The sequence below is a fragment of the Leptosomus discolor genome, chromosome 1 (genome assembly GCF_034619465.1).
Source record: "Leptosomus discolor isolate bLepDis1 chromosome 1, bLepDis1.hap2, whole genome shotgun sequence".
NCBI classification, from domain to species: Eukaryota; Metazoa; Chordata; class Aves; order Leptosomiformes; family Leptosomidae; genus Leptosomus; species Leptosomus discolor.
In genome coordinates, this window is record NC_141391.1 from 207,088,701 (window position 1) to 207,103,363 (window position 14,663).

At 38.0% G+C, this 14,663-nt stretch overlaps 1 protein-coding gene across 1 annotated transcript in view; it reads right to left on the minus strand.

Annotated features, from left to right (window-relative positions):
• The window catches only part of SEMA3C (semaphorin 3C), a 119,403-nt gene that overhangs the window by 3,826 nt on the left and 100,914 nt on the right, over positions 1-14,663 (minus strand). Inside the window, exons 12-15 of the mRNA XM_009954862.2 lie at positions 9,075-9,163; positions 6,868-6,909; positions 5,455-5,612; positions 1,843-1,910 (exon numbers count right to left, since the gene is read on the minus strand). Coding sequence (XP_009953164.1) covers positions 1,843-1,910; positions 5,455-5,612; positions 6,868-6,909; positions 9,075-9,163 — 357 coding nt within the window. The remainder of the gene's footprint in view (positions 1-1,842; positions 1,911-5,454; positions 5,613-6,867; positions 6,910-9,074; positions 9,164-14,663) is intronic.

Genomic DNA, 14,663 nt, shown 5'->3' on the forward strand with positions numbered 1-14,663 from the left:
GTTAAGGAAAGACTGAGAGAATCAAATACATTTCTGTAATGGCCATAAGGGCTAACACAAACATAACAATATTACACAGAACATTTGAAAAGCAATCATACAAGCCCCTTAGACCTTGATGATATATTTTAAAATTGCAATACATCAAAAATGTTGAGTTTATACATGCTGAGAGGTCTAACACATGCAACCTAACATGCTCAAAGACTTCTTTTCAAGATTATGGTTCCCTATGCACTTGTAAGATTACTTGCTATTGCCTGACTCTCTGCTTTTTTGTCCTCTAGGTAGATTTAATTTTTTCCCCAAACACGCAGTTTTGCTATAAATGGCTTTAATTATATTTTGAAAGAGTCTAAGCTGCTGTTTCTTTTTATCTTTTTTTCCACTAGGGAAACAACTACCATCTACCTATGCTATATCCCACTGCTGCCACCAAAACATCATTTATAATGTTGCTAAACCACATGAACCTATAAATACATTCACATCAAAAAAATGGTTGGAAAAAAAGAAACCTGTTTCACAAGACCCTCAAGGTTTAAACATTTTTTTCCCCTCAGCCCAGAAAACAGACAGTTGACATTGTCATATTTTCCACATGGAAAGAGGAGACATCCACCCTTGGGGCAAACAATGGGTGGGCAGTCACAGCACAGGCCTGCAAGGTAGGACACGCAGCTCAAGCTACTTCAGGATTCAGAGCCTACGCTTTAACATGGGTCTCTCAGAGCTCAAGTGCATACTCTAATGGTGGGATCATCTTTTGTAATTACCTGTTCAAGATATTCAGCTTCATATAGGTGACCTAGTACTAAGTCATGGGGAAAGACCCGCTGGCGCCGTAGATATTGGCAACTAGAGCATAATTAGCCACATTTGGGCTGAGGGATCTACACCCAAATGACAGTTGTGGTTTGTTTTGATGCAGGAGGTTCTTCCGAGACCCAGGAAAGACCATTTCAGTGAAACTATTATTAACTGAGTATTTCACATCTAACTCTTAAGGCACTGTTCTTTTACTCAAAAAATTCAATTACACAGTCAGGTCTATTATTTGATCTCCAGACAGTACAGATGAGAATACACTGCAAAATGCAGGCTCAGAAACAGAGGTGAAAGGATCATAGTTCTCTTAACGTGTGTGCTTGGTTTGATGGCATACATTGCCACAGCCTAGCTTAGACATGCATGAAGTTCAAGAGGATTAAACTGCCTTTATATGTGTGTCTAGTCTTACGAGGACTTTGGACATTATTTGACTGCTGTCCATCAGTCTGGGGAAAGTGGTAGCTGGGAGTGCAGAGTATTGGCTCCCCTGTCCACCTGCACCAGGCCAGGCTGACTAAACAGTTGCACAGCTGGAAATAAGGACTTCATAAAGAGATTTGGAAGGGTTTCTTTTCCCACGTAAAGGGAGAAAAATAATTCAAAAGACAGGTTGAGCACCTGCTGAAAGATGTGCTCTGAAACACAATATGGCCTCTAAGATGCAGAATAATTCTGAGGTCCAAGAATTAAATGCCTGAAGAGGAATTAATAAAGACTGAATGGATTTAGAAGTAGAATAGAAATTAACTGTACCTGTTTCTAGTTAACACTGCCAGCTTCTCATTTCATATATGCTGAACTATGTACTTCATGGTTCATGATTTTATCATATATATGCAAGTTACATGTAATTGCAAGGAAAGATGTTAAAATCAAATCAAAACAAAACTCCGTCTTGGAAAATAATTATACTTTACCAGTAAACCACACAGATAATGTGAGTTATGATGAATCACATAAAGGAAAACCTTGTGTTCTTTATATAGCACGAGGATCTCTAAATTATAGTACCTTTCAGGTTGAAACCTCGGCACTGAGTCAGAGGGTTTCCATGTCTCACATCTTGCCTACGACTCCTCCTGAAATATTTTGTAAAAACAAAATGTTATTCAAAGATAGTTACACTGCAAATAAACACTTTTTTATTTGTGGATTTGTTTTTTTTCTTTTACTAGATCATCTGTTAGGGGTAGTTCATGACCTACTGGAATGTGCTTTACTCCTGGCAGGCTTGCTAGAGAGAAGATTCTGTTTAGGTGAATAAACACTTCACTGAAGTTTCTAGAATTGTTGTAATTTGTTAGGTAAAGTAGTTTTGCAATGGGGGTATAGAGGTGGAAGGGTTAGATGTGGTGCATGAAATAGACACAGGTTCACTGTTGCAAGACCTAACATTCAAAGCCAGAACCCCGAGCTGGAACTCTTCAAAAAGGCAAGCACCTAAGAATGAGATGCATAAGTCACAGCGCTCATATCTAATGCACTGTCCTGGTTTCTACTGGAATAAAGTTGATTTTCTTCCTAGTAGCAGATACAGTGCTGTGTTTTGGGTTTAGTGTGAGAATAATGCTGGTAACACACTGATGTTTTAGTTGTTGCTAAGCAGTGTTTATACTAAGTCGAGGACTTTTCAGCTTCTCATACTGCCCTGCCAGCGGAGGCTGGGAATGCACAAAGAGCTGTGAGGGGACACAGCAAGGACAGCTGACCCAAACGAGCCAAAGGGGTATTCCATACTGTATGATGTCATGCCCAGCATATAAACCAGGGGGAGTTGGCCGGAGGGTACTGTGGATTGGGGATTTGCTGGGCATTGGTCAGCAGGTGGTGAGCAATTGTATTGTGCATCACTTGTTTTGTCTATTTTATTTTTTTTATTATTATTATTATTAGCCCTTCCTTTTCTGTTCTATTAAACCATCTTTATCTCAACCCATGAGTTGCACTGGGTTTTTTTCCAGTTATTTCTCCCATCCTACTGGGCAGGGGGGAGTGAGCGAGCAGCTTTGTGGTGCTTAATTGCTGGCTGTGCTTAAACCATGACATGCGCCAACAGAGAATTATGATATAGGGCATGTTCCCTCCTTGATTTTGGCAGACACCTTATTTTTGGTGCCTGTAGCCACCTTGGTAGCAGAGTGACTGAAGTTTTCAGAATGCTGGAGAGCTAAGGTTCAGTTCTGTCCTCTGCTTGAGGGTATGTGACTATTTCCAAAAGATACTCAAACTCACCAAGTCTCAGAATACTTCTAAATGGGACTTTGTTACATTATTTGGATGACAGATGCAAAGTCATGATTCTGTAGGAAATCAGTTAGGGAGCTTACCGGGATTTGGAATACTGGCATTTCAGTTCTCCTCAGCTAGGAGGTCATAGCTCGCAGAATTCAGTGCATGAAAAGCTGGTACATGAATTCTTTGTTCTTAAGATATAGTATTTTGTTTGCCATATATTCTGTAACTTAGTTCAATATTTCTCAAGTTCAAAAAAAATATATATTAGTGATAGATTGTTGCAAACGGATGCTGCTGGGACATGTAACAACTGCATTCTAAACTATGCACTAATGACTTGCAAGTTCAGAAACCATAAAAAGCTCCTGGAGCTCCAGCACCACTGAGTGAAGGGTGATGTCTCTATGGCCACATTATACCAGGTGCTGCACAAACAACCAGAGACTGTTTATAATCCCATGTCACCTGATCCTTCATGGCATTGTCTTAAAAGGAAACGTTTGAAAGGTGATGTTTCAAAGGAGTAATTTCTGACATTCCAAGTATATTTTTGATGTTTACCATCAAAAATATTTCATCTTATGCCTCGGGATCTTAACCCTTGTGAACTATTTATGTGAGTCAAAGGAGACATTCTGAGTAAATTTCAGGATTCCTGTGCTACCTTGAGCCGCTCCATACTGTCAGAAATGGTACGCTGCTTGCATTAAGCAGTTCTGAGAATGTAAACTTAGTTTGATATTTATAAAAAAAAGGTTGAGAAGGTGGTGGTTAGAATATAAAGATAATACTGTCAGGTGTTTTGAGGTGAATCAATGTTGGATGAGGAATCACAGTAATCCATGGGAGACAAATTGTCAAAAGAAGGAAATAAGCAAATGTGTCCAGCAGATACTACTGTCTAGACTATGGGATTTGGCTCTAATTACCAATGTTTTCTCCTTCATAATCTCTCTTGTTAGATAAAGAGACAACTCATTTCCTTCATATATGAAAACCAGATTTTTTTTCCATACAGTTCTAGGTATTTATTTTGGTTTGATATAAAAAGCAAATTGCAAACAAAATGTCAGCATGAAAGCAAGTCCCAGTGGAAATAAACCTGGGCGTACATAATGGGGATGGCAAGAAATCCACGGGAAACTGCACAGACTGGGTATACCTGACTGCTCATTATAGCTTTTGGCAGCTGTGTTAGTGTAGGAGTTAGGTGGCCTGAGACTCGGGGATTGATTTTTCTTTTCTTTCCTCCCCCTGTCTTCTGACCTTTGTTCCATTGAAGAAAACAATCAGTTTGCAGACTGGAGGCTGAATATGCTGAGTGAAAGCAGTAAAAACCCAAGGTACTTTACCAATTGCCTCATGGCCCAGTTGTGCTTTGCCTTTTAATCTCAAATAAGGAATGAGTCAAGAAAATTTACAGTAACAAAAGTAATTGCCCTTAACCCCAGGGGATGACATTGTCATCAGCTGACAATGGGTCACTGGAGCAGAGCCAAGCTTTGCCTGTTTCTCTCTACTGTCTCCCTCCATGTAGGTAAAGGAGTAAAGCCCATAAACTGTATCTCCTCTTCTGCATCTGCAGCTCAGGTGCAGGCAACGAGCACAGTGGCACACAGTGGGTAAAGCTCTGGCATACATCTGAAACATTTCTTTCCTCTGCAGTAACACCTCATTGTGTATTCTGTAGCTTTGTTTGTATATGAAGTGAAATCTTAGTAATACAAGAGCTCTACAGCCTCCTGTTATTAAATATTTCCCCTGGGAGGAGGAAAGAGGCTCCTGTTTTGCATAAGAATTATGAGATGGGCTATTAGCTTTGTTGTAAATTAAAGAGAAATTGCTTTTCCTGTCTGCTTTAATAAATCTCATGTCAAAACCCCCAAATCTGAAGGCATTACATTGGAAATCACTTTTGCCTAAAATTTCCCTGGAAATAATTCTTCTCACTTAGGAGCAAATGAGAAACAAAAGAAAATAAATTACTTTATTCCTCAGACTGTCCAAGAGATATTTTGCTGTATTTAGGGTTATCATAATTACATCCATAGTGAGCAACTGAATTTAAACAAAGTGAACAAATGTTTCACTGATTTTGTGTGCACAGAAGGATTAACATTTATGATTAGGAATGTTTTGTGGGTTTTTTTTTTTCAGTCCATTACTTTAAATATGTAAAGGCAAGCTGTTATTATCATACACTCCTGCAGCATACACTCCTAGGTGATGAACAATGCCAAGCACAATAGCTATGGAGGTATTGTTCGTACATGCTCCTGAAAGGAATGACATCCCACTTCTCCATCACATTATAATACCTCAGGCTACATAGCAGAACAAAAGCCGCCTTTCCTGGCAGACTTCACTAGGCTGCTTAATACCTCTCACCTTTTCCCTGTGGGATAAAACCTGGAGCAGGAGTTGCCATCCCAGGCACAGTATGGATCTCGGGCTAGGCAGCAGTCAGCGCAGGCGGTCCCGTAGATGTGGCAGCGATGCAAGGATACCTGGGTGACCCCTTCATCTGAGCTCACGTACAACTGTTGCTGTAGAAGGAAACGCAAAGATTTCTTTCAGATGTGGAGCTTCACCTGCGACTCGGCTAACACAGCTAAAAACCTTTCAATTTATTTCGGAATTAACTCAAGACCAAGAGGGGAGCCATTAATATACATAAAGCCAAGATAAACAGAAATCTCCCAGGTGAATAGGCCTATAATATTTCCACCTTCCTGTTAAAAAACACTTAGAAACACTGAGGAATGTTAAAGATTTTGGACATTGAGTGTCATTGTTCTGTTCTGGGGCAGACAGGCTGAGTTAATATTGCTCAGATTTGAGAACTTGGTTCTTATTCAGTGATGATCATTGGCTCAAGCCTTTGAACTGAGTATTTTCTCTGCTTATAGTCACTTTAATAAATATTATGCAGAGTTCCAACTTGGATTCTCCAGTGCATAGATTTCCAAGACATAAAACCTGGAGATTATGTTGAGGCTTAGCGCCACATTCTGATAACCTTATATACCTGGAAAAATAAGCCAAAAGAACTTTCATAATAAATGGGAACTTTTGCAAAAGAAGTTCAAAGTGAATAGGTCATCACCAAAATCTGGGCCAATATGACTGTTTTATTAAGAAACAATTACTCATTTATGCTAAAACATAAATGATTATCAAACAGAAACCTTGAAACTCTCCTGACCTGTTTGTCATAAAACTAAAAAATTAAACTGAATTCCATTTAGTGAATAATGTTTAATTACTAGTAGTTTTGCAAAATATTGAGCAACATGGTTCTTGCAGAATGATGGAATATATATTTTTAGTTTGGGTGTTGAACATTTTAGCAGAAATCCTCTCAGTTGTTTTCACCTTTCTTATTGCCATTGTTTATTACTAATAAACAAACACACACAATTGCACCACGGACCCAACAGCCCCAACACTGCCTTTTTGCATTGATTAGACTTCCAAGGGAAAATTTCTATTTAGGACTTGTAGAAAAAAAAGGGAGGGCAAATTTCCTCTTTTATTATTTTTTTTCCTTAATTGTCAAGCAAAACAACAAAAAAAAGGACACTTTCAGTGAATTAGAAATGATACATAATGAATAGAAATTGTTTCATCTTAGTGTCTTTGGGGCATATAAACAGCCCATGCAAGCTTCAGTGAAGTTTCTCCATATTCGTTATAGAAAATCTGCCTATATTTAGTGTGCTGCACAACAACTGATATTCTAACATCTTTAAGTAAATTTTCTTCTCAATTAATAAGCACTAAGTAAGCATTCCACTTTACCTTTTTAGATGAAATCTTCATTGTTGTTATAGGAGAATTACTCTGAAAGACAAAATTCCAGACCACACTTACAAGGACTCTCTTCTTAATACTGTCCCAATATTAAAATTTAAAATTCAAAAAAACCTAAATCGTATCTAAGAAAACTATAACTTTTCATATCTTGGAAATGCATCACTCAGTCCTACTATTTTTTTTGCTATTTTCAGAACTAAACAAATGACATGTAGACAATGAATGTATTGGCTAAACTCAACTGCAATATTATTACTCATGTGCATCAACATGTTTTTGTACACTTTCAATTAACCTGCATCTGTTTTACCTCAACAATATAGGAACAATGTGTTTTGAAGCCATTACTCTCATTTTGTAATAAGAAACAATATTTGTTCTTTGATGACAATGATAAGGAAAAAACATACAATAGCTCATGCATATTTACCACATGATCCAGATAAGAATGTGTTATATTTCTCCTACACATTATCTACATGCATACAGTTTGGTTACCATCCAACATATACATTAGATTATCAATGACTAGAATATTAAAAATGGAATGTGTGTTATTGAATGATTCTTTCCCAGAGACAGTACTGTATACTACTGTGTGTCATCACTGCAGTCGTTTACTATGTCCAAACCAAACGTTAGAGCTGGAAAAGGAATTATCACATTCATTGCCTTAAGGAAGAGAAGCAATTCATTATTCTCATCCAAACAAATGATAAAACTGATGGTAATAAAAGTGTTCAGCATTTTTTAAGATTTAGCATTTGCTCAGTCACAAAGGAAAGCCATAGCAGTGGGCTAGGATTAATTGCAGTGGACTACAAGCAGAGCAGGGAGGCTAGGACTAGAAAATCTGGCTGCAAATCATGTGAATTGGCAAAGGTTTGAAGGAGTTTAGAGCTGATGTAATATTTCATGATCTCTCTGGACACTCAAGGTCAAAGCAACACTGGATCTGATGCCACATTCTCCTTTTCTTGCTTATACTCTGGAAAGGAATCAGTGCTTTGCTTAATCTCAATATTTACTAGCACAGAGACAGTGATCTCATGCCCTCTCTCTTGGAGAAAGTCACCAAAATACTGCCATGTTGCCTGCACAGACTGCAATGGTAGAGGCTACAAAAACATTATTTTTAGGCTTCAGGATAAAAAACTGTGCACAGAGGCCCAGAAAATAGTTTTAGGGTGAGAATTCCTCTCAGCCCACCTATCTTCTCACTGTATCAATTTACATTTCATTAAATGAAATTAGTAATACTTAGGTGAAGGGTACTCTCTAGGTAATATTACTCACATATATCTTTTTTAAAGGGAAGTCTTCAACAAAAGCCTTGAAAGACTGATTATGCCTTTATGAGGGTTAACACAGAGTGTATTCTTTTTCTTAAAGAAATTGTTAATGCTGCCTGTCTAGATAAAAAAGCTTACATTTTCCTCTTTGTATCCCTCAATGCAATAGAGAAAAGCCTATGACAAAACCCTTAACTGAGTTTATAGATGCATACTGCCATTTGCCCCAAGACTACCTGTATAAAGAATAGCCCATTCAAAAATTTGAAAGGGATTTTTCAACATGAGGGTAAACATTTTCTTTAGGTTATTAGAAGCTGCTACATGCCAGAGTGACTGACAGAGGTTATTCCCTTATTTCTCCCTGTAGTTGTTTGCATTTCGTTTCAGCTTATGTTGTGTTAAGCTTTTAGCTTTCTTGACTCCAGAGGCATGTGGCTTTGAAGAACTGGAGTTAAGCAAATGCAACGCTAGTTCGCTTCCATTCTGCAGCTCACGATCAGCAAGACTTACAGATAATCAAAGAAGTACAAAAATCTTAGATTCTGTCTGTAAATAGTGACAGTCTCAATACATGATGCCAATGATAAAAATTGCCTTCTGGCAGACATTTTAACACAACCTTGTAAAAAAGTGATTCTCAAAGTCCTTCTAACCAGTATAACAACATAAAAAATAAGCAACTTAAATAATAGGGGAAAAAAAAAAAAAGAATTAAGCTAGCTACAGCCTTCATAAGAGTGGGCATTTTATATTGCTCTTTGGGTAGGTATCAAGCTGACAGTATGCACATTTATTTGATCTTTTATAAAGTCACAGTTGCCCTTGCCAAAGTCTCTTAGAACAAAATGTCTGTGTGAACATACACATTGGAAGAGTAAAAGTAGGAGCAAGCCAAACCTGAAAAACCTCCAGCTCTTCTAAAATGAGTTCTCCACTTGCAGAGAAGTTGGTGGGTAGGACAACAACTTTTTGTACAGTTCCTTGATCTGGATAGATGAGAAAAAGTGAAACCATGTGAGAGGGAGAGAAAGAAAAAAGCAATTACCAATTATGAAAAGAAACCATCAAAACAAGCACTATGACATAGAGAAAGGTAAGAAATCTCCAGTAATTTCTAGGGTTTGGGGTCAGAAAGAACCATGAGATGATTCCTTATATAGGAATACTGTATATTTTATATACATGAAAGTGAAGAAGTCACGGTAGGATTGGAGTTACTACCCAAAAGATCAATCAAAATCAGTATCTTCTGTAATAGTTCCTGTACAGACACACAGACAGAGGCAGTATCTGTCCTAATGATCTTAAAGTAAAAACACAGCAATATAAACAGGTAAAAGGGAGCTACTGCAGAATTTAGTATATATTCATATTCAGTAACAAAACATAATGACAAAAGATGACATGATAGGTAAACCTTCCAAAGAATAACACTATCTATACCTAAACAAAGTAAAATGAAGCTTTTTTTTTTTAGAAAAGTCAAACAATAATCAAGTCTGTTACATATTGGTAGAAGTTAATATTTTGGTCCATAAGGAAAGATGAAAAAGCAAGGTGAAGATATTGTAGCTACTCTATCATGGCTGCCCTCTCAAAATACCATCACAAGCTGCCCAAATCCATTCAGATCAAAGGAGAAAGAAGAATGGGGCAATGGCAGTGTTTTTGCATATTAGATATGATGAGTGACACTAAAGGGATATTTGTGATTTGTTTTCCAAGTTTGTTATGTGGAATAAATATATGAGATGGAGGGGTCCATCTGAGAAGGATCTTAAACGCTGAGACAGCTGCTGAAGTATTTCTGATGTGGCAGAAAAGACAGACTGTGGGAGAATCACAAGGACAAGCATTTTTACTTGAAAAAAGCACAGCACATAGAATTCCTCTTGCCTGAAATGCCTGGAAGTTAGTCTGAGTAGAATAAATTTATTTGCTCAATATTGATTCTGAGGAATGTGACCACATGGTACAGATTCTGTTCTGCCTTCAAAAGTTTTATAAGCAATATAGACTTGTGTGGTTAGTAAAACATTAGTATAGCACAATATAGGTAAGTATCTACATGTATTATTATGAATTTGTGACCAAGGAAAGGAAATCTCAGGTTCCTGTTTGGCAATTCATGACGTAGATAATGTCAACTGTAAAAGGGCAATTTTGCTTTTGCTTTTAAGGTCAGTAACTGAATTCCATAGCTGGAGCTGCAGGGCAAGTTGGTTACAGTAAATAATTTACATCATCTTATTTCCCTGGAGGAAGCCCACAAACAATAATATTTTTTATTTTTTTTAAAAAAAAAAAAGGTTTAAAGCCAGAGTATTGATATGTAATGCCCTGACCACACACAGAGAGCACACTGCAATATTTTGTCATTTAAAAAAGAAGGGAAAAGAGAAATTGGAAGCTGACAGGACTTAAAAATATGTAGCCATCAATTGTACATGCTCAGGACATGTTATACATGAATTTTTCATGAGAATTTTCTATGGAGAACATTTATTCTCATTATACAATGGCACGATAAAACAGTTCCTTCCGAAGAAACTTTACTGAAACTAAATCTTGTGATAGCACAGCTGTGGTCTAGACTGGGTGCCAGTATTAGCAAAGCTATGAGAACCTGAGAGATTTACTAACTGCCAGGACCCACCAAAGCTTTAAACTGCTGCAGGTGCATCCCTTGTTGGAGCTAAGAAGCATGTGCATATATGTGTGTGTGTGCATTTCTGTTCCTATTAAAGGGAATAATCCACTCACAAATATACACAGCTTAAGTCCAGTCTACCTCTGACTCTTTGCATCCTTTTATCAATGTCCTCTCTCTAACATTAAACTATACCATATGAAATACTGTACCAGAAGTGTAGGAAGGAGTTGCAGCCTTTTGTGGTTTGTTTTTTTTTTTTTCAGCTGCCTGCAAAGTGTCAACTACCTGTAACCCTGACATACAGGGCACTGAGCATGTTGACAGTGACCTTACCTGCAAAGGAATGTGAGGCTGCTGATCCTCTGAAGAACCAGTTTATTTCAACGATCCATTAGCACATGCCTCACATTTAAAATTCCTAAATTGTCTTCAGTCCTCAAACACTGCCCTGAACAGAAATCAGAACCTGAGGGGAGATTTTATCCTGGGCATTGGCACAGAAAATACTGATAATGCCTGACGCCAGGTCCTTGTGTCCTAATAACCTTTCCTATTTGAAAAGTAGGTTCCTATCTACCTTTTTGTCACACCCTAGCAAAATACACAGAGTTAAGGACTGTTTACCTTGGTATTCGTTCCCTTTGACTCAATATTTTACCATTTGCTATGACTCAGTATTGTACCGTGAGGGACAGATCCTTGCAGAAAGGAATGTTCCATTGTTTTAAAGGAAACTTAATACAACATTTAAAATAAGTATTCATGTTAGGGAAAGTAGGCAACAGAAAGCTATTTATTAAATAAAATCAATTAAAGCAAGGAATACCAATAGTCTGTCCATATATATATATATGTACACATACTTCCAACAATACATGGCTTATAGGCTACAGCCCTCCACCACTTCTAAAAATAGTTTTTCTACGTTGCTCAACCTTTCCCTTAATAAATGAAAAGCAAATATTTGTGCCTAAAAAGCACTTCTCATTCCTTTCTCAGTAATACTGATGTCTCCACTATAAACACAGTAGCTGACAAATCAGGTCACTTATACGTGTTCGTGTTAGAAAGATTATACTACATCGGAGTTTTGTTGAAAATCTTGTTTGTTTATTGAAAATATTATTTGCTTATTTCCTTTAATGGCAAGGCAGCAAACTAAATCTGTGTGTCAGAAGGAAGGTTGAAAAGGATGCAGCACTGTGCACTACAGGAGATACACGCAAAGTAGCAGTGCCTGAGCTGGTTTCCCAGTCTATTTCACAATAGATAGTCTTTTGCATTGTAACCAAGGTATAAGAGATCACCAAACGAGTGTAAATCAAATTTTTTCATGTTTAGGATAACGTATGAAATTATATGCTAATTCTGCAAAAATCATGAAAGTGAACAGGCTAGTTTTTTCGCTGTTTATTGTTACTTCCAGAAATTCACTTGAAAACAGTTCTACATTTTTACAATTTCACATAGTCATGAAAAAAGCTATTGTGTCTCCAGAATATCAAGCCACTACAATTCATGAAGTGCAGAAGCAGATTTATGCTCACCGCTTCCCTGACTTTTTGCTGGGAGCTGTTTGTAGCCTTACATCAGCCCAGCAGTCTGTGAGTTGAGGGCAGACAGACAAACTAGAAGGAATCTCCCTCAAATTGACAGCAAGAGGACAAGAGCAATTTATAATGTTTTCCTGTTTCAAACCTGCTTGAACGACTCCAGGTCTCCCAGCTTGACATGGAAGACAATGTTACTGAAATCATGTTCCCTCTGACAGGATTGAGAAACAGGGAACAGCAAGGAAGGAAAGTGCTAACATCCTGTAGTCTAAAAATTGGTATAGATAGTATGCAGAGTGGGAAATAAATGGAGAAGGAAGGCAGTCCAATAAATGGTCCAAGGAAGGAAGAAGAAGAGACTAATAACAATAACAAAAATTTTAAAAAAATGTTCCTTGAAATGCAGGCATGATTCTGGGCTGGCATTAATCAGCTAAGCTTCACCAACACCAGTTGGACTATGCCTGATTACACTAATTCCTGATCCAGCTGACCAGGGGCAATGGAAAAGGCAAAGCTGAATGAACAGCAATGAAAAATACACAGGTGTTTTGCTGAATCCACAGGTCTGAGTTTAAACCTCATTCTCTGAATTACAACTAACTTTTCTTCCCCCAGCGCTACGTGAACACTGCATTTGTCAGTATTGCAAGCCTCAAAGAGGGTCAGGACTGACATACCCCTGAGCTATACCACATGCACAAATAGAACAACAAATAAATACACCGACCTTTCCACGTCATAAAAAAAAATGACTGCAATGGAGAACAACTGCTACTCTGACAGGAGTTTCACAGAGAGGCTTCTTGCAGTATGTGTCTGACATTGCTGGAGACCCTCTGAAAACTCTTCTGCATGTTGTACCTGTTAGCCTAATGGCAGCTTAATTATTTTTGGTCTCTAATCTGAGTGGAACCTGATGCAAACAAATATGGAGAAAAAAGAAGGCAAAGAGTTTGCAGAATGCTTAGAATCTCTCTGATTGAGAAAATGTTGAGGCTCAGCAGAGAACCTGAGATGATGGCAGGCTAGCAGTCAGGGCTGAGAGGCAGGGCCCCGCAGTCTCTGCTGTCCTTAGGTGTCTGCTGTAAGCCAGAGCTCCCACCACAGCCACCTAACCTCTCTGTGTTTTAGTTCACTCATCTGTCAAATGGGTGCAATTTCCTTCCATCTCATAGCATTGCTGTGAAACTTTGTAAAATTCAAGGAAGAAGAAAATTCTGCTGCCTGCTGTGCCGCTCTTGCGCAACATCATCTTCCCAAGCTCACAGTCACAAAGCTGCAGCCAGCAAATCTATGGGAGGTAAACTTGTTCTTCTGACCAGATTATCTCTCTCCGTTAGAATCTGTAGCCCATTACATGATTTTGGCTCTTGCATTACTGGAGGCTACTGTTGTCAGCAAGGGCTAGTTTTTGGAAAAGACAGCCATCATGTAACACCATGAAAATGAGTATTACGGACACTTATGCTCTGAAGGCACTTACTGCATCCAGACTTTGAAAACAAAAGTTGCATCAGAGAAGAAAAGATAATAAGAAACATCAGTTAGCTTCTTGCCACATCAGATGCATGTGGCCCACATTAATCATCTGAGTAAGCCACACTGAAGTCTGAAGTACCTTTTCACAACAGTAACTTAGATCTCTTTCCACAAAAACATATCCTATCTTGATAGCAAGGAGTTGAAAAAAACCCTATTGGTCACCATGGCTGTTTAATGTACCCAGGTTTGACCCAGACATTTAAATATTTTCATAGCACCAAGAGCAATAAAAAAACCCATGCATAATCTTTTGGTTGTGCAATCTGCATGTACTTTGACCAAAGGCTTTCGTACTTCAAGCAGTAGGTGGCATGCTTAAAAAATAAATATTAATCTCAGGAAAATGTTCTCATGCTGTTTTACAGCTGTTCTTAAAACTCAGATGGAAAACAATCTACCAAGGGATAAACAGAAAATATTGAAAGCTCAAGTTCTTTAGCTATAACTGAGTAGAATAATTACAGTAAAACTCTAGGGTGAATCAAAAACTTGAGAACTGAGTCCTGACCTACAAGAGAAACAGAATAATGAAAGCAGAACCCTAAACCTAAATTCCTGAACTGAATATGTTATTACTCCTTCCATAATGAAAAAGTGTCATCAGCATTGCCCTTCTCAAATATGCAAATGAGTGATTGCATTCTATCCAGATAAATTATCCTTTCCATTTCTGTTTGGGAAGATGTGGTATACGCCACTCTTCTCTCGTAGCACTACTCTCTACCGTTAAACGCT